The 26589-nt window shown below is 41.9% G+C and overlaps 1 protein-coding gene across 1 annotated transcript in view; it reads right to left on the reverse strand.

The window, feature by feature from the left end:
- Window positions 1–23120: 23120 nt before the first annotated feature.
- Window positions 23121–26589, reverse strand: part of GPC6 (glypican 6) — a gene marked incomplete at both ends in the record, with an annotated part of 791424 nt that continues 787955 nt past the window's right edge. Inside the window, 2 exons of the mRNA XM_084279285.1 lie at window positions 23121–23323; window positions 23766–23941. Coding sequence (XP_084135411.1) covers window positions 23121–23323; window positions 23766–23941 — 379 coding nt within the window. The remainder of the gene's footprint in view (window positions 23324–23765; window positions 23942–26589) is intronic.

Here is a 26589-nt window from a genome sequence, read left to right on the forward strand (position 1 = left end):
TCTCCTGTGTTATCTCCAGTCATGGTATTTGCACAGCAAATGAAGTCCTGAACAGATTGTCTCAGCTTTGGTGCTCAATATATGCTCAGATTTTGCATTGTGTAAGGTAGTAAGTCTTAGAAAAATTGTGCTTTTGTAACCTTGAATAAAAAAGTCCCATTAGTAATGATTTCTGATTATTTTTTATAGGCCTACTGAAAACTAGCAGTGTGGAGTAGAGGTATGATCTGGGTAGTTCTGTGCACATACTTAGCTCTAAGTATGTGTAACTCACAAAACTTACCTCTAAAATGTGGACTTTCAGGAGGCAAAGAAATGTTACAATTTTCTCACCACACGCTCAGATCACCCTTACTGCTGTTTATGCTGTTCTGTGGTGTCTGTGGGGGGGTCTCAGTGTACTTGCTCATGCCCAAGACATCAATGGTTGGAGCACTGCTTCATACAGCTGCTCAGCCCAGTACCCTAGCTCCCAATTCAGTTTGCCTTTTGGGGACTTTCACTGCGTAGGCACCAGTGTTACTTGGTGCTGAGGACACCAGCTGAAGTCTCCAGAGACCTGGCTTGAGCATGTGTCAATTTGGAACTAGGTCTGAGGTCTCCACCTGCCTTTCTCAAGGAAGAGTTGTCAACCACTTTGGAGCACTACAAGACTACATGTCTTCACACAGAATCATGAAATAGTTTGGGTTGGAAGGGATCTTTAAAAGTCATCTAGTCCAACACCCCTGCAATGAGAAGGGACATCTTCACAAGATCAGGTTACTCAGAGCCATGTCCAACCCAACCTTAAATGTTTCCAGGGATGGGGCATCTACAACCTCTCTGGGAAACCTGTTCCAGTGTTTCATCACCCTCATTGTAAAAACTTTTTTTCCATGTATCTAGTCTAAATCTACCCTCTTTTAGTTTAAAACCATCACCTCTTGTCCTGTTGCAACAAGCCCCTGTCCCCGTCTTTCTTAAAAGCCCTCTTTAAGTATTGAAATGTGTTGATAAGGTGTCCCTGCAGAGCTTTCTCTTCTTCAGGTTGGACAACCCAGAGCATGCACCAGTTCATGCTACATAATGATTTAGAGAGATGCTTTTGGATGGGGATTGACACCTTTAAGTCCTTCCTGTGATGTGAATGCCGAAGTTTAGGAGACAGCCTACACTGCTGTTTCCAAAGGTGGATGAGATTTTTTCCCTTGGGGTCCCAGGGCATATTGTGAGTCCCTAACTAGCTTCACCGCCTTGGAGGTTTGCATACTGCTGTCCCAAGAGTTTGCCTTGCAAGCTGTCCTGGTTGTGGGCAAGTGACAGTGGCAATGGGAGAGGAAGGAGAGAGTCGTGGGGAAATACAAACCATGTAGCATGGCAGCTAACTTGTTAGAACTGATTTTGCCTAAGAGTGGGTGGGTAAAACAAGGAAAAAATGCTCAATTCTCACTTGTAAGTTGAATTGAAAGGTATTTACCTTCCCAAAAGAAAAGCAATGACAGCATTAGATTGATACTACACACATAAAGATGTCAGGGCCAAAGATCCGTGTGTTACTCTTCCCGCTCTCTGGCCCTCAGTTTAGTAATTAGGGCTTTAAAACTGTGACTCGTTCCTTGTAAAACTCTAGCTGTAGAGAGAACACAACCTGCCCTCTCGTGGCTTGCTGCGAAATTACCTGGTAGCTCCAGGAAAAAGTTTTCTCCCTTTTAAAAAGTACAGTCTTGGTCTAGCAACCAGGGAACGTCGTGTCCTCGGTGAAAGGGTAAAACTCATATGAAATGGTTAAAAAAGGAAGTTGAGCATAGGCACATCCCAAAGCCCTATAGCAAGTCTGATTGTCAAGACTGGCTTTACATCTTTTAATGTTCCATTAATCCCACATTGTAGGAAAGGCAGCTTTTGTTGCTTATGATTGTGGTAGTAAGCACCTGGCATCTCTCGTTGCATAACTTGTACTGATGCTATTACTGCTGGGGTGGGACGGAGAGGGACTGATTAGATGTTAGGAAAAACTTTACTGGAAGAGTTGTCAGGATGTGGAACAGGCTGCCCAGGGAGGGGGTTCAGTCACCATCCCTGGGTGTGTTTAAAAAAATGGTAGATCAGGTACTTAGCATAGGATGGGAACGGTTGGACTTGATGATCTTGAAGGTCTTTTCCAACCTTGTGATTCTGTGATTCTGTCTCATGGTGGGGCAAAGACTTTTCTAGGCTCCTCAGCTGAGGGAAACAATGCTGAAAACACACCATCCCTGATCTCCACAGAGTCCAGAACACCCTGAGATTTTGGTCTTACAAATCAGTGCAAAGCATGATGTCATCTGGTGCCCACAGACCACCTCTGCCCGTCACTTTTCTGTCTCATTTTCATAACTGAGCAGTCAGCCAGCCCAGGGAGGATGGATGAGGGACCAGCACTTCCATCTCCCTGGTCGCTTTTTACTCAAGGCACTTTGCTGGCAGATAGGAGGTGCACTCCTGAATGGCTTCAAGCTGAGACGGGTGTAATCATCACCATCCTCCCCCTTTAAAATAATTCCTGCTGAATTGCTGCTTTCCCCTAACAAAAGGCTCTGTGTCACACAGGAGCATGTAACACGCAGCTGCAAATGAGATGTTTAAGCTCTGGTGAGGGAGAAATGTTCAAAAACATCCCCTTCTCAGGCTTTTTATTAGCTAGACCTGTGCAGCTTCCAGCTCTGTGTGCAGGGCTTTTGTGTGGATTGTCTTTCAGAGGGGTTTAATTCTCTCTAGTCAAGAGTTAATTGCTCTCTCAATTGGCTGTGCTGGATCCATGGGCAGCTAATGCCTCTTTCTGAGTCACCTAGTGGCTCAGGTGCCTGATTTTTTGACTCCAGAGTAAGCTGGTGGTTGCCACATCATCTCTGTCAGCCATGGCCCATGCCTTTGTGCAAATGACTGTCATGAAAATTCTCTGAAGGAATTAGTGAGAACCTCTTTCCTGAATTAAATTAAATCTCATTGTTTAGCTGAATCCTTGAAAAGGAATCTGTTCTGATTCTGCCCCAGATTTAGGAAAGGAGGAGTGTAAAGCAACCACGTCTCATAGCTGTCATTGTAAAGCTGGAAATTGCCATGCTGTTACTGACCTTCTGCTTCTGTTAACTGCTTTTGAGAGAGTTGGGTGTCTGTGCTTGTAGTGAGAAGAAAAGAGAAAGAAGAGAAGGAGATTCAAAGACTGTCAGTGGAACTTAGCAGTGAAGATGCATACTTACAGAACCAGGTGTGTAGGCTGGTGGCAACCAGGAAGGAAACTCAGTTTTGTGAAGTACCTGCTTTGGCCCTGTATGCAGTGTGTGCACGCTACTGCCCAGAGAAAGCCTGGTTACGAACAAAGCTGCATCTGTGATCCTGCTCTACTTCAGTGGTCCTGCAGCTGAGGCACAGCTATGGGGAGATACTCATTTACTAGAGCTCTTTGCTAAAACTAGGCTTTCCAAGACCTGGGTGGCCAGAAGAAACGGCACCACTTCACACACCAACTCTCTCTTCTGGTGAGGGGGCATTCACCTCTCCTACCACCTGAAAGACTGTGGACATCAGAAGTTTCAGGTTAAACCAGTGTGCAAGCCATTGCATTGTACAGATCCAAAATCACACTCCAATGTTATCAGAGGGGCCTTCCAAGGAAGAAACATGAGAAGAAAGTGTGACCTTCAACCTATCACATAATAGCCTTCAGGTATGCACTTAACTGCAGTGACTGCACGTCTGGTTCACTTTGCCTGCCCTGGTCTTCTTCACTGATCATGTCTGAGCTCACAGTGATGTTACTATCTCTATGTGTTTCCTTTCCAAAGGGATCTGAGGTTCTTCTAGGACAGATGGGTTTGCATATAGCACTAAGCTAGTAAATGTGACATTGAGAGTGAGTATTGGGGTTTTGTGTGGCTGGATTCTGGTGGAGGAGGGGAATGCAGGGGTGGCTGCTGCAAGAAGGAGCCAGAAGCTCTCTGCAGGCCCCACAGAGCAAACACCAGGCTGCTCATGGCTGAAGTCATTGCTGACCAAGGCCGAGCCCATGAGCAACAGTGACAGCACCTCTGGGAATCACATTTAGGAGAAAAAACCACCAGCAGCTGCTCTTGGCCCCCAGAGAAGGGAGAGAGAAGATGTAAGGAGCTGTGCAGGCACCAAGGCCAGGGAAGGGGGTGGATGAAGTGCCCCAGGTGCTGCAGAGAAAGATGCCCCTGCAGCCTGTGAAGAAACCCATGGTGGAGTGAGTGTCCCCCCCGCAGCCCATGGAAAAGGCCGAGATCCCACCTGCAGCCCGTGGAGAGGCCCCACACTGGAGCAGGGGGAGACATACAGGAGATGCTGTGACCTGCTTTGGAGCAAGGCTGTGCCAGCACTTGCAGCCCGTGGAGAGAGACAGAGATGAATGAGAGGGAGAGGCCCATGCCCGAGCAGGTTTGTTGGGGAGGGTGGTGGGGGGTGCATGTTACTCCATGGGGGACCAGGCTGGAGCAGTCTGGACCTGAGAGACTGAGAGACATTCTGTGATTTATGACTGCACCCCATAGCAGTGACCCACACTGGGGCAGCTGGTGAAGAGCTGAACCCCCATGGGAAAGGACTCATATTGGAGAAGTTCATGGGTAGGACCCCACGCTGGAGCAGGGGACGGATGCCCCCCCCACCCCACTAAGAAGAAAAAAAACACATGGGGAACTGCATGGGGAACTGACCAAAACCCCCATTCCCCATCTTCCCCTGTGATACCTGAAAAAAGCTAAACAGCAGAGAGTGAACAAGCAGTCAGGTCTCTTCCACAGCAGATGTTTGTCTCTCCTCTCTTCACTGCCTTGCTGTTTCTGGCCTGTTGACAAACCCATGAACCCTGGAAACTCAACTTCAACAGGCATGATGGAAAGAAAGTACAGTCGCCTCCAACCATTGCCCTTGGCAGCACTTCCAAGTGCCTGAATAAGGAGGCGGTCGCTTAATCTCCAGCTCAGATGAAGTCTTTTCAACCCTTATCTCTGCCCTCAGGCTTTCTCACAGGCGAGATTAAAAACTCCCTTTTTCAGCAATGTGGTTATGCCTGTGGTGGGTCTCCTTCTGTGGTTCCTGATTTTCTTTGGTCACGTAGCAGAGAGCTCAGCTGTCTGTTTCAGATATGGTGAGTTGCATTATGTGGGTTGATGCCTGGGAGACAGGTGCTTAAACTGCACTTGTGTGGCCACAAAGTCCCCTCAAGACTTCATTCACTCTGTGGTTTCAATGCTGAGTCCCAGGCTGCTTCCAGGACTGTTTCCAACGACTGTTTCCATCTCTGAGGGTTTGGTTCATCCAGTCTCTTAGCCGTGGGGTTTTTTTATTTCTGCTTTAGAAGAAAGTCTCCTGATGTTTCAATGGCTTTATTTTTGGTGCTTTTTGCTTGAAAAAAATCTTTCAGCAGCTTCATTTTTATATGGAGACATTATTGCTTGAATATCTGTGAGAGTTTCACAGTTGCCTCCTCTGCTTGAGTTAACTGAAAAGCTTCTAAACACATTAAATACGTTTTGTAGAAATTGTTATTGTCTGGAGTAAGGCTGATGACAGGCTTCTTTTGGGCTGGTTGCCACCAATTTGAGCTAGACCCTGAAGCGTTTATTAAACATTCTTCAGTGGGTTTCATTTTCATTTTAACCAAGGACGTTCAAACTCCGGCCTGGCTTTCATCAACAGATTCTTTCACATCCTTTCATGTAGCTGTTCCCTACCATCCCATCTCATCAGGGGCTGCTCAGGGTGGGGAGACTTTACCAAAGAACTGCTTCTTTCTGTGTTGCTCTGCTTGGCTGTGAGGAGAGCCGGGGTGCTCAACCCTGGCAAGACGCTCATCAAATTTACTTACCGTCCTTAGGACCGATGTCAACAACAGGCTTCGTGCTAAGCAGGTGCGCTCTTGCTTGGCATGCAGTGCTCTCGCCGGTTCCCTTGGCATAGCTGTCCGGCAGAGATGTGAACAAACGGCTTCATTTAGAGCATCTCTAAGACTGTTCAGATTTGTCTCACATCCCAAGGCGGCTGCATCTCCTCCCCGTGCCTGGAGACGGGAGCTTTGACGAGATGCAGAAAGCCTGCTTCTTCTGCAGATGTGCACACCTACTCGGTGTGCCAAGCCCTGTGGATTTAGAATTCAGCTCAGAGCTTTGCAAAATGCCACTTGCGAAGGCAGAGCACAGTCCTTCCTGAGAAACGAAAGAGCTGGATTTTCAACGGAAGGAAAACCCATCCTTTTATTCAGGCCAAGCACACTCTTTACTTTTGTCTTCCTTCCAGCACTTTCCATGTGTAATCTTCGAACGAGTCTCACAATTTTGCAAAAAAAAACCAAACCAACCCCAATGAAAGTGTTCATTTTTAATGTAGATTTTGTTGTTTTCAAATGTAACCTCCCAGCTAAAAATACCTGATCAGGAACATGATACACGGAGAGAGGGATGACAGAGCTCAGTGTTTATTTACACTGTGTTTGTCTGCTGGTAAGAAAGAAGTATACCCTGGTGGCTCTGCTAGGACAGAAAAGCAGAGAGATAAAAGGTATATTTCTACTTGAAACTGAAAAGGGAGAGGAAAAAAGTGGTATTTTTCATTTCAGCCTTGCCTGTATCTAAATATTTTAGCTCAGTCTGGGGATTGCCTAGTCATGTTTGTCTGATGTATACTTAATTGTGTTACTCAGACAGACGAATCTGTGTCAGCTCATCACACCAGCCTGTCTCGTGCTCATTTTTGCCTCAGCTGCTGTCAGACAGTCGATACGGGTATGGTTGCTATCTGGAAAGCACATCTCTAGTAGCACTGCACAAAATTGCTCCCTTTACTTTTCTCTCATATCCCACGATTTATTTCATTTGGAAGCAAGGTAACGGCAGGCTTCCCACACAAAATGAATGGGAATTTATTGAACAAAAAGATGCCAATTTGTTCCAGTAAATTCATTTTGCAGCCAGGGAATGTCAGACGTTTTTCCTTCCACATTTCACGGAGTGTGTAGCAGTAGAAATCCCTTAGTGTTCAGCTGTGACTGTGGGATGGTGAAGAAGTTCTAGGAGGGGTCCCCCAAATTTTTTAATATTTCCTGGTACTGTTAACAACACATGCAGCAAAAATAACTGACTTGGGAAACAAAGTTTTTCAAGATTCACAACAGTTGAGAAAAGAAAAAGAGAAGAGAAAAAGAGAAAGAAAGAGAAAAAGAAAAAAGAAAACGTGCCTGAATTTCTATTGCGTTTCCACTGCAGTGCAGGATCGTCCCAGCTGTTTTCTGCTGTAAGGAGCCTAGAGATTTCATTCCTGCTGGTTCCTCTGGAGACCTCTCCAGTCTCCCTCCATTTTTCCATGTTGTTTGCCTTTTCCTTTTGGTTTACATATAAATCTGTTTCACCTTCCTCTAACTTATCTGTTAATATTTGTTACAGTAGAAGGTGGTAGAATGAAGCTCCAATGTACCTGTATTTAAAAAGCACTATAAAATGTGAGTTTTATTAATTTATAAAACGTGAGTTCTCTGTCTTCTCTCTCAAATTTCCCCCCTTACTTCTACTATTCTGTGGCTCCTGGACTTCTCCAGTTTTCCTCTCTCCTCTGAACCATACTCCCCATCTCATCAAACAATTTATTTGTGCTGGATTATTCTGGTGGGCTAGTCCCTTCTCCAACCCCCTCATATTTTTAAGGCTCTCTGCCCAGCCCTAAAGTCCCATGGGTTGGGCTTGGCCAGGTGAAGCTATCAGAAGCAAGCATCATCCATCACATGCAACTGCACAAAAATGGGCTGCTGTCTTTCTGCTCGGGAGATTCTGTGATTCTAAGATAGTACCATTCTTCATGCAGATCCTAATTCCAGGGGCTTTTTATCTTGCATTTATACCATATTGCAAACGCTTGTCACATGAACATTTTTTTATATTAGCTTGGCACCTGTATTTGATGACTCTCTGGTATATCTGAGTTTAGCAATGCATCAGGAAACATTTTCTTAGGTCACAGTTTTTCCTGGATTAGTGACAACAGTCAGCCAAGTTTATTAATGTTTGCCATCTGTACTTCTCCAACATCCAAGCAGGTGGGTATGCATTTCACAGGTGCAGATGTGATATCACATTCAACAGTGTATTAAAACAAGAGTGTGCTAAGAAATTTAGCAAAGCCCCAGAATTTATCACATCAGTATCATCCCAATGCTAAGGCTGGTTTTCAAATATCATCTCTATAAGGTAAAAGAACCGACCAGAACCTGTACTTACCATTCACAAAAAAACCCCATCTGTTCCTTCTAAACAATTGGCTACTTATATTTTCACTTTTTTTAATACCTTCTCACATTTATTTCTCCTTGATTTTTATTTGCATTCTGTTGAGACCCTCCCCGCCCCCCAAAAAGATATCATAGTAGACTTGCAATGATTCATACAGTCATGAAACAAATACCCCAAATCTGGCAGAGAAAAGAGTCATGATAATATTTCTAGACTAAAGGGTTTCAGTGCTATTTGAGTAAGCAGTGAGATTCGGGATGCTGAACTGAATGAAACCTCTATCAAGTCACATTTTTATTCTGTTCCAGCAGGACTTAAAACAAGGCACCAGTAATTAATAGAACCTTGTGGTAAGCGCCTGAGAAAAGAATAATAATTTAAAAGAGAGATTGATTGTCACATTTTCCATGATTTGCAGAAGTCTCTGTGCACTTTTTCAGGCAACGTCTCTTCAGGAAAGTAGGAGAATTTTAAACTGTTATTTCCACTAAGCTCTTCTTGGATAAGCAATTCCCCCCCCCCCCCCTTCCTTGTAGAAATGTGCCCAGCAAGCTTTGCCTTATGTTAAAAAAGTAAAGAATATTGCAGAATTATTAGAACCTGGAAATGATTCTTCAGAGGCTGACAACTGCAAAATTACTTTTTTTTTGGTTCAGTGTTGCAGTCTAGAATGGGGAGCAGGGCAGCCTGTTCTAAAGAAGTGAGTACATCCCCAACCCTGCCTTTTCTTAGACCACAAACCCCTCTTCTGGGGAAGACGCAGTTTGCCCAAACCTGGGTTTGTACCAGGTTAGAGTGTGATTCACTTCACAGAATCACAGAATCACAGAATTGTAGGGGTTGGAAGGGACCTACTTCACTCAAATTTAAGAAATTGATTCTCTTGCCTAAACTTAGGGTTTTAGTTTCACTTAAGGTTTTTGAGACCATCCCACCTGGATGTCCAGCTGCCCGTCTGGAAGGGTGCCAGACCTCTGCAAGGCCCTGTGTCATGTCTCCTGGCTCTGCTTAGATGTCTTGGCTCGCCTGAGCTCTTTCAAATGACACCAATATGCAGACAGCTGAACTAAACACTTAAACTTACAACTGCATCGAGAGAGGAATTTTAAGGGAGGTTGTACTGACCATTTTAAAAGCCAGTATGAAATCTTAGACTCTGCTGCAGGAGTTAGAACTACAGGACTTCTGTATCCTGGGCAGTCTTAGGCTAAAAAAATAAAAAAAGGTGTTCAACAATTGCAATAAAATGCTACTATTAAATCTGATTGACACAGAACTAATAAGTAAGTCAAAATAACGCTTGAATATAATTTTTTAAACTCACTTATGTATAGTGACAGAAAGCTCTCCCCTTTTGCAAGACCATAAACAAATAAATCCTGCCTGAAATTTCGTCCTTAGATGTCATGACTTTTGACACTTCTATAATGTCTTAACTTCTCTGACGCAGAAATACAGCTGTAAAAAGAATGCAGTAGAATGAACTAATAACTTATGTTAAAGATTCACTTTTACCTCATGGTTCCCCAGTAGTTGACAATCACAGGATTCACGTTGCGGGCCCGCAGATGGCACTTTTCACTTTGCAGCTGAGAAACCACAAGACACGAGGCAGGTGTCTTCAGATATTTATTGTAGTCCATCAGAGAATATCAAATCTCTGTTTTCAAACCACCAATATACATTGCCTTCGTGGTGTGCGTGAAGGGTGGTGAGAATGAGGAGAACTAATGAAGGTGATAGAGATTTGTCCAACACATCTTGGATAAAAATGAATTGGACAGTTTTAAGTCAGAGCAGTTATAGTTTTATTCTTTATATGGTAAAGCAATCTAACAAAACCGATACCATAAAAATAACTAGAATGAATAAGGCATGTCAAAAGTCTTCACTGAGGTGTCAAGTATATATATATACATACAGTACTGAATATCAAGCAACAGTGTAAAAGACTGCCCCATGCTTTATTACCCTTGTAATTATGGACCAATAAAGTAAGTGTCATCAGTGCTGTCTGAGAGATAGACACCGAGGATATAAGCACGAATTTAAATGGTTAGTATCAAACTTGTTAAATACGCTTCTCCTGGCACTGGAGCTGACGGCCAGCCCTCACTAGCTTCAGCGGAAGGAGGACGAGAGAGGCTGGGGAAGGCGTTTCTGATCCTCCATTGCATAGTCCTCACACAGCGTAAATTACCTTGTCCAGATTGCTGGGACAGCTTTAAACTTTGGGTTGAAAGAAGTTACACTGGGCAGTCCTTATCTGCACAGCCTTGGGGATAATTACCTCACCAAAAATGACTGCTTCTCATCACCTGTCTTTAATACTTGGATTAACGGGCTGTGCTCAAGCCACCTACTGTGGCACCGTGCATGTCTATAAAGGTTTGTAAGCTGAAGACAGCAATGAATCGTTCACTTATAGCATGATGTCAGACCAAGGATCCTCTGTACGGTCAACAGAGAGTAGGTGGAGAATATTTTCCCCTTTTTCTGTCTGATGATAGCATAGACAGTGGAGATCTCATGGCTCTGGCTGGCAGATAGTTCGACTCCCTCACTGCTTGCTCGACGCTGTGTGCCACAGTAGTTGCTGCAGCTGGATACCTATAGTAGATGGTCTGCACGTGACTTTGTGTGTTGCATCAGTAAGACTTTCCCGACAAGCAATCTGATCTTTGTTTTATTTTGTATTTTGTTAGCTGAGATACTGCACTGTCTGCACAGAGAGTTAGTTAATGGGGGATCTTATATTCTAATGCTTTACCAGTCCAATTAGGCAAGATTAATATAAAGGTCATTATATCTTCTTGTTTAACTGAGAAAAGCCTCTTTATTTCTCATTATAAGGACAACTAGAAAAACTGCTTTCTAACATTTTTCGCACAGAGTTCTGGTGGAGATTCACTGATAAAGAGTTTGCTGTGATTTTGAAAAGAATATCCTTCAGATCTAATAATCAGAATTAAACTTCTACCTAATGATCAGAATTTTATGTAATGGCATCTTAACAAAAGTCAAACTTTGGCTAGTAATCAGTGACAATCAATTAGTATTTCCAACAAGCCATTGCAAATTTAAAATAGGCACATGAATAAACAGTAGAATGACACTACGAGAGAAATAACTTGCCTTACACTGTTGTCAATGAACATACATATCCATTAATATATGTATATTATGAAGCAGGGAAACTAACAAGGTACAATCTGCCTGAAAAGCATTATGTGGATAAACGTTTGCAGGCAAAAGGCAGGGAAAATAAAATTAATCTTTAAGAATGCTAGTTATTGTCTCAATCTGTTCCTGAATATTACAATCTTATCCTAACTCTCAAATGTATTGTAAGCACTAAAAAATGATTTTTTTTTTCAGTAGGCAACAAAAGAAAGTATTGATTTAGAAAATAAAATGTATGGCCTTTTGCAAATGCCTTTGTCTAGTAACATAATATTGCATCAGGGAAAATTGCCTTGGCCTGAGCAGCAAGGCCTTCTAATGCCTATAATTCAGGAAGATGTGTTACTAAAAATGAGTTTAATAGGAGGTTATTCATTATCTACTAGTAATTTTAAGGTACATGAAAGGAGCAGGCGCGGCACTACAAATATATATATGTGTGTGTGTCTATGTAAATGACTGTTAATACAACCCTTCAACAAAATACCCCTGCAGTCAACCTTACTAATGGACAGGAACACAGCGGTTTATGGTTTAACTGTTCTGTGATTTCCAAATACCAACTTCAACACTCTCGACATGACAAACTTTGAAAGAAACAAGCCTAAGAAACACAGAATTCATTATAAGTCTTGAGGGAAGAAATGGTATTTACATTACTGATCACTGTTTTGTGAAAACCACATCAACTGTTGTGCGCTGGACTTAGTGAAGACTCGAGGGGAAATGGAAAACCAATGGGGCGAACACTATCGCCTGAGATTGTCTTGAAAATGTCAGACACTTCCCTTCTCTTTATCCATGGGGAAATCTGAATGCATTTCTGCTAATCAAAACTTTTTGGAGGAAAGCGTGTGGAAGGGAAAGATGTGATGGAAAAGACCCAATGGCTGGGGGGTGTGTGTGTGTAATCCTTTGGGTTATTGTTGTTTCATGTCATTCTTGGGTGATGGACAGTGGCAGCATGATTACAAATCTGTAATTCAGTTAAGGGGTGGGAGGGGGGCAGATGATACCATAAGAAGCAAGAGCCACTATCCATGGATTATGAATTCCATTTTTAAAAAAACCCACCAAATAGGATGACAATTTTGATCATCAGCATTTCACCCAATTAATTTTTGAAGAACATATTTTTTATAAATATAGAAGAGTCATAATTTAACTATTATTCTAGCCTGAAAGGAAGGGGGAGTTCTGGAAAGCTCAGTGAGCTTTTATAAGGTTTTTTTTGTTGTTGTTGTTGTTGTTTTTTTTCCAAAGAAAAATCAATAATGAAATTCATAACAGTAAAGCCCCAAAATACTGTGAATGAGATATCATCTAGGTATCTGTGTTTATCTGTCTAGGTGTCTTTTTTGACATTTTCCTTACTAGTACCAGCAGATGATGCCAAATAGCATCTGCAGACTCACCCTTCTCCACAGTTATTTCGGAAAATTGCAACACTTACAGAGACACAAGCTATAATCATCTCCAAAGCAGAAGTTTCTGCCTAGGACTCTCCTTGTTAGATCTGTGTCAAGTATTGTGGTGAATGGAGTCCTTCCAGTGCTCTTCCACAGCATATGCACTTGAAATTTACTGACTTGGGGCTGCATTTGTAGATATATATGTATACATGTGTGCATATTTGAAAATAAATGAGTATAGAGGGAGAGAGGTGCATGCTGACATACACTGTGAGAGTCTGCCATTCTCAGAAGAGCAAAAAGGAAAACAAAGTGGAAAAGCAGGAGACCTAGAAAATCAGACGCTGGATGGGTGCTGTGCAGCTAGGGCTTCTGATCTCTGCCACATTTCAAGTACCAACCCCCAAAAGATATGCTGGGGAAAGAAGAAAGAATTTTCTCATTATGGAGTCCCAAGAGATGGCAGAGGATACAGAGGAAGGTGCACTTAATTATTTTCTGCTTCTAAAACGTTATTTTCTGTCATAACAACCAGCTATTTTGTGGGAGGTGTGTTAGCATTTTGTCAGCATTATCCTGTGCACATTAACTGACCTCTCAGAAAACCTGTATTTCCCTTTTATTGATGCGGTAAGGGCTGAGACTGACAAATGACTCAGAGCAGTAATGATTAAACCCAAGGGGTATCTTTATCACAGTTCTCACTCTTGAAGCACTGTATTAATCTCCTTTCTGTCCGTCAGTGTGCACCTCACTCCTTGTTGACTCTCTGAGCCACGTGTACCGCTTCCACCGGCCTTGGAAAGGCGTCTGGGATTCCAGGAGCGATCTGTTGAGCTCCATCCCCTGTGCATATGTGCGTTGAAGGTAGCTGTGCTGCGTGTTTGTAGCTAGGGTAGTTGACAGGTTCAAATGTTTTATAAGGAAGAATATAACCAGCATTGAGCAGTACTCAGAGCAACGTAAGCATGTTGGTTGTCTGTCTAGTTACATCAGGGATGATTTGGACCAGAAATGAAGCCATTGCTATGCTAGGACGTCCCCACATGGGATGCCTCTCCAGATTCCTCACTCCAGCACCAGTATGAAGGAAGAGGTACCATTGGGCCGATAAAGAGAAGGAGAGGGGACAGTCTGGGAGAAGCTTGAAATCTCCACCTCACCAGTAGCATCTACCTCCATCTGCCTGAGGTACCTAAATGACATGCATTGTCATCTCAGGCTGACAGTGTTTAGAAGACCCAGAAAGACAACCCTGCTGAGCCACATGCTCCCTGCAATGCCTAGTGCTAAGTGGGATGACCTGAGGTCCTGTCACAACCGGTTTTCGTAAGCACAGATGGGGTGAATGTAAAAGGAGTCAGCGTGAAAGCCTGAGAGAACATTGGGATTGCCCATCAGAAAGGTCTTGGTGCTCTTGGCACTGTCGCCACTTCTTGGTTCCAAGCTCTAGGTCTACAAGCAGACCAAAAGTGCATTTACAGCTAATAAAGCAGAGCTTTCATTGTCTGTCTATTGTAGTTAGTAATCGTAAGGCTGTCTATGATTGTAGTGGGAAGAGAAGTCTAGTGTTGCATCCAAGGCAATTGTTATAAAAGGCTATATACAGAAACAAACTCAATTGCATTAATCCTACAGAAACTGATTTAAGGCATTTTGCACAAACAAAATACTGAGACCTGTGAAAACTATTTCAGAAATGTATCAAAATGATTGCATTTTCTATTTTTTCTGTCCATGGCACATTATTTCACTGAAATTACAAACCATAAAGAGTCTTTTCCTTAAAAGTTCAAACTCTGCCTTGCTATGCTGATACAGATATATATATTTATATACACAAAGACATTGCCATATGCTGCTAAATGCTGTATCTTTGTAAGTAGTGTTTGGAGATGAAACAACTCGGGATTTTTCTTTAACTTTCATTTTGGTTGAAACTCTCCCAAAACCTGAAGCTGTAACATTTAGTTTCAGGTATGATCTATAAATAGAATCTGTAGGTAGTTGTGGTTTGGATGTGTTGCTGTGTAGGGTTTTTTTTGGTTTTTCTTTGTCTCAGATTAGGCTGAAATGTTAAAATCTGTAGAAAACCAGGTTTAATGTTTAATGAGATTGTTTTCATCCCAACCCTATCTCTGTCTAAACCCAATTTAATTCTAAACTTGACTTGCAGTCAAATATCACCCCTATCAATTCCCATTTAACTATGTTAAACACTAATCTAGAAATATGGCATCAAACCTGGAGCTAACGATTTGCATGCTTTCAAGCAATGTTCATACGCCTGGAGTCGTAAAAATTTAACAAGCAAGTATAAATGTCAATTGATACCCAAATCAAGACCTACTTAAACAACACCCTTTCTTTGAATTTGGTAAATGTAACAAAATTGCTAGTGGAAATAAAATTATACTGCTCACCAGCAGAGCAAAGTAACTTAGGAGGAATCCATATGTAAATGTCCGTCAATTTATGTAGCTTGACATCCCTGAACATCTGAATGCAAAGACTTCATTTGTAAATTTCTGCTCAGATTAGGTAAAAGTTGAAAAGAAGCTTCAGAATATTTTGGAGATGCGGGTGCTCCTTTCTCTCCTCCCCAGGTGCATGCATGTATTCTTGCAGCATCAGACCCAACTAATAGCATAAAGCTGAAATCTGGACTCCTTCTACTCCTTTTTGGGTAGATTTTTAAGACTGATCATCACTCTGTAGCTCTCAGAAGCTGACTAAGACTGACTGACTACTCAGACTTGGTCTGCGTTGTCTAAAGCCTGAAACAGCGCATCTGGAATTACATCACGTGCATGTAGTGGGATATGCACTTAGCCATGTGAAAGGAAATCAAAGGAGGGCCAGAATGTTAAAATAAAAGGGGAAAAAAGAAATTCCAACACCAAACCTCAGAACAATCAGCTACAGAATGAATATGAATGGTTTCCGTGTGTTTTAACCTGTTCAGTTAACCTTCCTACAGAAAATCCAGGACTTCGTTGCCGTTGGCCTTGCTGGCTCATCGGCACAGCAGATGACAAAACCCATAACCAGTGTGCTATAGTTACAAGGAAGAAAGAGAATTTTGCTGCAGCTGAACAAACGAGCCAACGTGTGGCCTGTGAGCTCGGATAATACACTAGACTGGAAAAAGAGTCGTCAGGGTTTATGTCAGATGATCAAGAGCACAGACAGAACATGTCTAGAATTGAGAATGAAGGCTGAAAGGTGGGGTATGATAGAGACTGAAAGAAAGCACGTGTAAGTGGACCAAACCTCTTTGTTGCTATATCCTCTGTCTGAAAAGAGAACCATTCAGTGACAAAGGCACAAAGATCTGGGGAAGGGAGATGGAAAATCCAGTGAACTGAAAATGACTGAAAAGGCAGTTCAGCTTGGAGAAGAAAATGGTCACAAGGACATTGGTGATGCAAAGACAGACAGGATGTGTGGCACACAGGAGAAGAAGAGCCTCGAGTTAGAAATGTTTATCATCAGAAAACATGGATTTGACAGGAAGATTTTTTTTTTGTTTTCCTGGAATGCACTAACTTTGATGAAACATTCATTCTGAAATATTTTTCAGGCCCAGGATGGTACTTTGAGGTGAGGAGTGAGGAAAGGAAGGGGGAGAAAGAGCATGGCTCACCTGTAACCTGGTGTTTAGGTTACTTAGAGGAACATGGGAGACCTCTGCAAAACCTTGGCTGTGTGGTGGTAGTTTGGGCTTTCTCCAAAACCCCTGTGAGTGACTTCTTCAGGCTTGAGAATAAAACTCACTACATTTGTAGTGGAATTGAGTGATTTCTGTGAGATGCGTGAAGGACTTTTGTACCTAAATAATGTATAGATTTAGGAAAAAGGATTACTGACATGCAGAAATCTGTTTTAGGCAGCAAGTGCTTCCTCACACACTAAGATGCAGAATAAGACACCACATCTGAAAACTAAGCAGAGAGAGAAGAACCTTGCAGCTGACTTGAGGAACACTACTGACTTGTGAAGCAATACTGAGCCTTTGCAATGTATAGAAGTGTGTGGTTACACTCAGACTACGCAGAAAATCCAGACAAGTCAAAAGGAAGAGCTGGACAGCTTTGAGGAGCACCAGCTCTCCCTCATGTGATTTTATTGTTAATTCCCCACAGTCATGTATCACTGCTCCCCTCACTTTTTCCTCAATTGTCTCTCTACCCATCTTGGAAGAACAAACTCCACTGTCATCAGGGACAATGTGCACACCCAGGAGGCTCCTTGCTTTAGGCATTCTGCGTGGGAGCTTGGCAGAGCCTGAAGGGGTGGCTGAGAACAGCAGAACTGTCTACATGGCCAGGATCTCACTTTGAAGAAGGTAAATTTCTTTCCAACTTCCCCAACCCTTGGAGCTGAAAGCCATATACTTTGTATTTTTTCAATTAAGAAAATCATGCTGATTTCTGTGTTAGATGAAGGAGATTTGTCTTCCCTGGGAATTTGCCTTTAAAAGGTTTTCAGAGATACTGACAGATGGTTCCCTACTATATCTAAAGTAAATAGTTACCATTCTGCACCTCTTCTTTGCTAATGATAAATGTATACTTCCTTCTCTGAAGAGAAAAAACCCCAAACTTCTTCTGGTAACACAGCTGTTCTTAGTTTGATAAATGAACTGCACCACTGGATGCTGCCTGGTACTTTAAGTATTAAGTCTCGCAGATTCCTGCTGCCAGGATAAAGGAGGAAAAGCAAGACTACCTTTTTTTTTTTTCCCAGTGCACCATGAAACCAGAGCTTTTTGTGCATGCTACGCTGTTAAGTATACACACTGTGTGATTTAATCTATGTGATCCTGCTCTGGCAGGGGGGTTGGACTAGATGATGTTTTGAGGTTCCTCCCAAATCCTAACGTTCTGTGATTCTGAGTGGTTCTGTGAACACTGCATAATTAAAAATAAAGCTGAAATGAGAGCTGATTGAAACACCAACCCATTTTCTTCAAATGCTTTGACTTTACTGTGTAGACTTGAACGTATGTGACTTTCTCTAACTTCTGGACAGTCCAGAGCTCTCGGTTGTGGGGAAGCCGGGCAGACAGGCTGCGACTGCTTTGGAGTAAAGTTTGGAAACTTACAGGTGAGGATGCAAACATCACCTCTTTTATGCACAGTGTTGCTGTTTTGTTAAGAGTCAGAAAGAAATCAAATATGAGCAGCTTCCAGAAAAAGGGACTTAGGTTTTTCTCCCTGATTATAGGGAAAAATCCTTGTTAATGACAAAGCTCTTATTTGCTTTGTCATGGGGATTGCATAGGTGCAATGCACAAGTTTGCTACACGAACATATGCGATGTGCAATCAGAATTGGAAACTACTAGTCAGCTTAGTGGAAAAAGTGGTGAGTACCGTAAGTGAACACCTCATTTTATGCTGGCAAATTACCCTCAAGTGATTTGTCAGCAGATTTGAATGGCGCAGGCTGCTGGACAACGTTCTGGCTGAACTAATCTGAGACCATCTCTCTGGCCTGGTGCTCAATGTTTGTTTTAAAACATCAGGTTCAAAGTTCTTTGTTCTGCATTAGGTCTCCTATGCTTTTTAACAGATGAAAAAATGTCTTTTATCACATCATTTACCTTTCATGCCCCCTATTACCACAGATACCCGTTCTTTATCATTGTTTTTTTTAAAAAAAGGATCATAATAACATGTTAATATGATCCTCACAGTCCACGTGAGTAGCTGTAATGGAAACATTGCCCTGCTCAGCATGTCACCTGCCCTAATTTTCTTGGAAGCGTGCATTACTGTGACTGTTTTGACAACATATTCTCAGGCCCGTGGCTAAGTCTTAGCCTTTGACTGTTGATTTTCCCTTTGAAATTGGGGTTTTTGCAGTTCTATGTGATGTTCTGCTGTTGTTTATTCATTCTCACCCAGCAGGTTGAAAACCGACGGGTTAACATAGGAAATACAGTAAATATAGCTTTGTGGTCTTTGAAATGTGGATTTCTTCTTCATATCTGAAGTTTGTTCAGACATCTGTTCCCATAATGAAATCTGCAGAAACCTTATTTTCCCAGCAGAATCATTCAAATATTTTCTGTATTCAGTTCTAATGGATTATCTTTGGAAGGAAATTAAAAACAAAACCCACAACTTGCATTGGTGCTGTAATTTATTTTTCATGTTGAAGTAATAAAAAAGTCTCAGTGAGTAAGTATAGTTACATTTGATAACGATTCAGGGTTGGTTAGTAAACTGAAGGCAACTGCTGCCTGCCGAGACACTGCACGCACAGCCCACCTCCCAAGAACAGCTCTAGCTCACAGCCATTTTGCATGGAAGCGGCTCACACTGGTTCACACAGCTATGGGAAATGTCCTTCCCAAAAGTCCTGCAGAACTGGGATTGTTTGTATGGGCGAGACTCAGATTTTGGGAGCTTTCCTTGGACAGAGCTCTGTGATGCCTCTTAGGGAATTGGGGTAGATCAGCCCTTACCAGACTCCTGAGGCGCAGGTTCCTCCGCTCTTTCTTTTTCTCAGGAAATCTCTACTCCCTCTTTTTGCTCCTTTCTGATTGTCTTTTTCGAACTCCTAGGTTTAGCCAGAGTTCAGGTAGTCTATGCTGTGGTTACAGTAGAGTGTACTGAGTCATCAGTAGAAAAATCTGCAGTACAGGGAATGCTAAAAATTTGGGGACAATGTCAAATCAATGCAATTAATATTAAAATGAAAAACCTCACAGGGGTCTACAGCACTGGTTATGTTATTCATTCCATCTACTTTTGAAGAGCCTTCACTGTAAAAGGATGTGAAATGGTAAGAACTTCTGGATTGCAGAGCATAAAGGGTTCACACAATTGGATGATTTTTTCCCTAGGAGTTAGGTTCTCTTTCTTGAAAGGTAATTGTCTTCTTTATATATCTGTATATATATATATTTTTTTTTTACTCCACTGGCTGATAACAGAAGAGAAATATTTAAATTGTGGCACACCAAAAAATTACCTTGGAAGAAGAGTTAATGGATGTAACGGGTGTGCAAATAGAAGCATTGGAAATTATGTAGATTTTTGCATTTATGAACATGAATGCTCTTTCTTTTCTTTCCTTCGTTCCCAATTTCATTTGCTCTGTAGATTTAATAGCTCTCTTAATGCCATAAAAATGCAATGTATGAAGAGAGTATTCAACCTTTAGGGACCATTAAAGAAATGTATGCCTAATACCTCATGCAAAGACATCTCCATCTCCTGACAAGATATCACCATGCATAGTAGGAAAATAAGAAGAGAAATAATATGGAAGACATAAATTTCTGGCAGAACTCGTTCAAGACAATTACATTTTGTCAAAGATCAGACTGGTTTGTTGTTTCACCAGCAGTTTGTAAGATCTGGTCCAGGCAGGGCAGGACACCTCCTGCAAGCTCCCTGAGTGAGAACAGCCTTCAGCAAACCCCCATAGTTCTTAGGGGTCCCTCTTACTCCTTGCCTACGAGTCCATGGAGGTCTACAAATAGCTGAGAGCACCCTGGACACCCAGGTTGGCTGCACCATCTGAGAACAGTCAACAGATCACCTAAATGTGGGACAAGGCTAAAACAAAGACCCTATGAGTCCATCATCTCCTTCACCAGTAGAGTGGAGCAGGTACAGTAGAGGACCTGCCTTGGAGGGCTTGGACTTGTGTCAATAAGCTTTCAGACTCAGTATAATCAAGTGTTAATACTACCAGTTACCACTGAATCAACGCACAGCGGGATAAATTGAAACGTCGCTCAACTTGTCCAGAAACAAAGTTGCTGAGGAGGAGAAGCATAATAAGGTTGTGTATATGGGGAGAAAGAGATGGAGAGTTTAAAGGCATCTCCTTGTAGAATGATGTATATGCAAGTTCAGGGGAGGAAAAAAAAAAATCAAAGAAAAGATCCTGTGCTTGGTACCTGCTGCACTAGGGCCAACAAAAAACCCAACCTGCGAGAGTTGGCTTCAACTCTGCTGCTTAGCTTCCTGAAGGCATTGAATACTGAATGATGATGAGCTCTTCCCTGGGGTGACCCACCAGAGCTGCAGGAAGCACTGCTGTGAGTGCTGTAAGACATCTGGGATCTCAACACCTACCCAGCAACTTGTGCACACTAGGCTGGGCCCAGAAGAATAGATCCTTGTACTTCAAAGTAAACCAACAAATGGGGAAAAATAAAAAGAAAGAAAGGAATACAAGTGGCTCAAAACCTCTGTTTTTTGTTATGAGACATACTATATAGATAGTTTGTAAATATTTTTTGGTAAAAGTGCTTAAGTATACTTTATCCTAACGTGCTGTGTGTTTTCTACTTTAGTTTCATGCCTAAATCGATAGCTAATTACAATTTGACAAGAAAAAGAGATTACAATGGATATGATCTACCTGCTCTGCTGTTAAATTGTAACGCGGTTCGCTGGCTTTGCAGTGTTTTCACCATTTGTCTACACCATTTCCAGATTCACCATAAGAATCAGGAAATAAATTTCTGGGAGATCGTTTCAACACCATGCAGAATTGTCACAGAAGACCTTCGTCTGTGGCTGATGGAAAAGGAAAGGTTTTGCTGTCTAACTGTTGACATTCATTTGCCCAGGATTTTAACAGCTTCCATCTCGAGTCTTATGACCATAAGAAAATTGGGGAAACTCTATCCAGGACCATGGTCATTTAGGCAATGATTAATTAAGCAATGAATCCTTGAAGAATCTGAGAGTACAATTGCCATTACAAATAACATCCGTGTCCTTCTCTAGGCCTATCACAGAAACTCACATGCCACCCCTCTTCCCCCACGAACACACACATATGAGAGAGGTTTTCTCCCCCACCCTGCAAACCTGTTAAGAAATGGACAACTGGATATGTAAAAAATTCTCTTCTTTGATTTTCGTGCTCACCAGTTATTAAAGGGTTACTTTTCAGAGCAGCACAAAAAAAGAAGAGGCGGTTGACTGAACATTTTTTTTCTTACAAAGAAGTGTCAACCCTGAGCTTGTAATTAAGAAGTTAAAATCTGTGATTTATATATATTTATATATATAAAAATAGATGATCATACTAAGACTAAAAAAGTGAAAGAAATCTCCATGTCAGTACTATATATTTATTGGTTCTGAAATTTTGTAGACGTAATCCTTGTGACACTGAAATTAACTGATATGAAAGATGTGGTTAGGTGTGAAACACACTATTGATCCAGTCACTGCTAGTCCATTAGAGAATTGCCGTCCTGGTAGGATAATGAACACAGTAGCATAGAAAGTCCTAATCGATGTCAGAACAGTGACAAAAGGAAAGAGATTATATCACAAGAGATTATTTTCTGTCCAAATCCTTGAGGGGAGATTTGTCAGGAGCGTTGTTTAGCATTACCACCATGGCTGATGGCGAGCTAAGTGGAAATCTGTGCCAATTGTATAACATGGATAAATACTAAAAGAAGCTAGGTGAAATCGTGCTACTACTCAATATTTTTTTAATTTTTTTTTTTTTTTACTGGGCATTAAGATTTAAATCCTAACCAACTGTAATATGATATTCTGAAGCTAGTGGAGTTACTATCGTACTAAAAGATAAACTAATTTTTTCAGCTTCTCTACCTTCGTACCAATCTGATGTGGTTGGCAGGTGGAGTGCAAGACATTCACCATAGACATATTTTTGTGTTGGAAAAAAAATAATCCAGACTTCCTCCCTATAGCAATGATCATTCTGATGACCTGAATCATTCTACAGAAGTTCCTAAAGGAAACCTGGCTGTCAGAGAAGAACGGTTGCTTTTTTGTGGTTGTTGGTTTTGTTTTGTTGTTCTTTTATCATCTTTTTGTTTTGCTTTTTGTTGATGATCTGTTGGAATGCAGCAGCCTTGAGTCAGGCCTGATTCAGAAAGGAAACTGTTTTCTTGGTTTCTTCCCCCCCTCTTTTATCTTGTTAGGGAAAAACACACACTGTAAGATCCTTTTTTACTTTTGCAGCATAAAAGGAAATGAAGCTCAGAAAGTCTCCTGTAATAAAGGTTTGAGAAAGAATTCTCTCAAGCGTGGATATTATCTTCAGAGATATCTGAAAAAAGCAGGAAGCAGTTCATTCTGGCACCTGGTACTCTTTGGGAAAACAAAAAAGGGAAGCAGGTTGCAGTACTGCTCTCTTCTTGTAGAAAACTGCAAGTGTTTGTGGCATGGTCCATTGTCTAAGAGTATAAGAAAAGAAGAAAGTTGACTGTTTCTGTAGCTAAAACACAGTTTATCCGACCAGATCCAGGATTATCTCCACTGTCTCTGCAGTGCAAGACTGATGAAGACAATCAGCAATGTCTGCAGTGACCAGACAGGCTGTGTGGATGAAGCCTCCACCTCCCTCCTGTCGGAGTCGACCGGTGGTGCTTCGGTGGTGATGAAATCGAACTCCGTGGGACAGATGTCGTCCGTACAGCCGCTTCCGCTGCCTGAGCCGCTGGTTTCATCACCTGGCACAAAGGAGCAAGGGAAACAGCATGAGGGACACAGGTTAGAGCGCTTGTCCCTCTTCTCTGTTCCCATTCCACCCGGCACCCCAGTGGGGATGAACACCCTGGGAATGTGAAATGGCTGGTGGTGCTAACTTTCATACAGTAAAGCATCCAATTGAAAGCCACTGTGATTTATTAGGTGCTTAAATGCCCTTCTGAAAAAAGAAATGAGAAATCTAACTTTTATGGAAAGACCTTAGTGTCTTGATGTATTTGACATGAAGATAAACAAGAGAAGCAAAAGAAACAAATATACAAATGGAATTTCATTGGACAGAAAAGCTGGTTTTTTTTTTTATGTTGTACAGAGCACAAAGACTAAAGAAAGCTATTCCAATGGAAAAAAATATAAATGTGTTCCAAAAATGTAGTAATTTAATGACAGTTAATGATTTCTTACTTGTGTCCTGGAAGTTGACATCATTTCCATTATATGCATTCTTCAGTTTGTTAGTCATGACACGTAAGGCCATGATTTGTTGTCGAATGAAGGTGTCTGGCCTTGTGATGTCCACGTCTACCTCTGGATTGTTGATCTGGTTGGTTAAGCCATCGTTCATAATCTCAGGCAGGTATCTATATAGCGGGATGAACGATTAGTTTCAAATACATTGTGTTTCAGAAATAAAAGACTGCACAGCAAACACTGCGTTAAGCAATTTGACACTGATAATGATCACACAGTTCTTAAACAGCTCCAGCAAAACCATTTTAAAAAATACGGGTTTTAATTTTACAGACTCTAAAGGATCTTTTTCATAGCTCAGCTGCGTGGAGACCACAAGGGATTTAAGCTGTCCAACCTCCTAACCCTCACCATGCTCCTTAGCAAGAGCACTGGCTCTGTGAACTGTGGAAGAGGTTCACCAGCCCGTAGCAAGTCACTGTGTGTTCAGATCCTCTACTGATACCAATGGTTGCACACTCAATTAAGTGTTTAACAGTGCGTTCTTCTGTTTTTATTTCTTTCTGTTTAAAAATGATGAACTCCTTTGTTACATACAGCCTATTTGTTGTTCTGAGGTAGTTCAGAAGGCTATCTTAAGGCATTATGACTCTCCTTGTTTAATGGAACTACTTGATTAATTTTCTTCTCCAGTTCTTCCTTGCATCCCTTTTTTTTTTACTACTGTCAACAAAATCTCCATCCTATCAGACATCCAGGACCATAACTGGTATCGTGAATTTAACAAACTCCAGTATTCTCTTTGATTTGGTCGTTATCCCTTACAAACAGGCTGCACTCGCATCTCCCATGTTCTTTGTGTGTAACATATTTAAGCTATGGCATTTCCTATTGATCCACACATCTGAATTTCTTTTTCCAGCTCTTAGCTTAGAATTTCATGGTTACTGCAGCACTCCCTACCCTGACCTTGGCAAATGCAGCCCTAGGCTGCTCCCTGGCAGCACGTGTGCTTTTGCAGGCATCTTTCCCCTTACAAAAGTCAGCTCTCTTCTCCAGTCATCCTACAGTAGAAGTCTTCACCATGTTTTGTTAAATATGCACATTTTGTCCCCTGCTGCTCTTTGTCCTCAGGGAACTGTCCTCACAGGCACCTGCAAAGCTACCTTTTTTTCCTACTTTGAATATCTGTTTAAAATTATCTATGTGTTTTACAGCTGCTAGGCTGACAGAGGCCTGAGATTATTTGTCTGTGAGGGCACGGTGCTCTAGGAAAAGAGTGTGTTTCTGCTTCCCTCTCTCATCTGTCTTTATTTGCTTACTATTCTTTGTGTCACATTTAGACCTCAAGAGATTTGGGGCAGATCTACCCTTTGTTTGTGTTCTTTATTGGGATATGACTGATTTCATCACCAGTTTGTATACCTGGCTATCCTACCAATGTTGGTGGGACTCCTCATGTGGGCATGTGCTCAGCCAGTAACGACAGCACAGACTAGCTTTAGCTTACTAATGGCAATCTTTCACGATGCCTGGAACCAGATAAAGCACAGGAGTATTTTACTTCACTCTCACTTGCACCAGCTCAGCTCTTTATCAATATCCAAATTTGGTATTGGTGGCAGTGTTATGTTCACATTGTTCTGGAAAATAAATACAACCCTTAAAAAGGTATGTGCAAGTAAGGGAGAGGAAAGGACTTTCTCTGCTGAAGTGATGGTTAAGGGAAAATAAGTTTTGTATCACTTCTGGAGGCTCACAAAATGATGACTGCTTTGCTGCACCAGGGAAGGGGTTAGTCTCATCATAACAGGTCCTTGCTTTGCAAGATGATACGCATTTGTCATCAGCGGCCTTTGAAAGCTTACATGGAAATAATCCTGGGGGAGTGTGAACATATAAGAACAAAACATGACTGCTGGAAATACCCATCCTCAGACTGCATGTCCTGTTGTTTCACTAGTACCATAATGAGAAATAACAATACCGTAGAGATCCAATCCAGACTCCTGTGGCACAGGCTGAACTACAGTGAGAACTCCCCCAGTATGGAGGACTGCAGACTGCAGTGTTATGAATCACCAAAGAGAGAAATTGGAAATAATTCTGCAGAGCTGCCTGGAGGCAGCAGGATGGAGACCTTGGCACTCAGGGAAACTCTGGGCTGCGAAGGAACAGCACCTCCATCTGTCACACGTCTCTACAAATGAAATGGCTGTTGTAGATAAATTACTCAGCTGAGAAATAAATCAGTGATTTCAAGGTGCAGTTGATTAAAAAAAGCAAGAATGTAAGGATTGTCCTACTGGCTCAGAGAGGATGTCCATCTTGCCCAGTATCTTGTCCATGACAATGGCCATAGCTGTTACCAGCTAGAAGTAATTTGAAATCTCTGAGCGTTCCTGTGGATTGCTTTCCTTGTTTATGAAGAGTTAGCTGCTCTTTATTGCAAGTCACCCACAAGAAGCTATGGCTAGCTCTGGACAGGCTTTCTTTGGCTGATTGATGTTTGATTTTGTCTTGTCTTATTGTCAATAATAGGAGTGCACCAGCTTCTTAGTGATCTTTTTATACAGAGACAATATGAGTTAGTTTGGAAATTGAAAGCAGCTAGAGAATGCTCTGGTGTGTGATTTTTCTTGAGGTCCACAGTCTGCACTGTGATCTGTGTGGGTCTGATGTCCTTCTGAAGACCATCTAACTTTAAATAGGCCATCCCATTCAGATGTTAAGTGATTCAGTCAGACTGCCACACATCCCACAGTATCTGCCTCAGAATCTGGTGAACCTCAAAGCTTTCCTGTGTGGAAGGGCTTAA

This window comes from Gallinula chloropus, assembly GCF_964237585.1.
Source record: "Gallinula chloropus genome assembly, chromosome: 1".
NCBI classification, from domain to species: Eukaryota; Metazoa; Chordata; class Aves; order Gruiformes; family Rallidae; genus Gallinula; species Gallinula chloropus.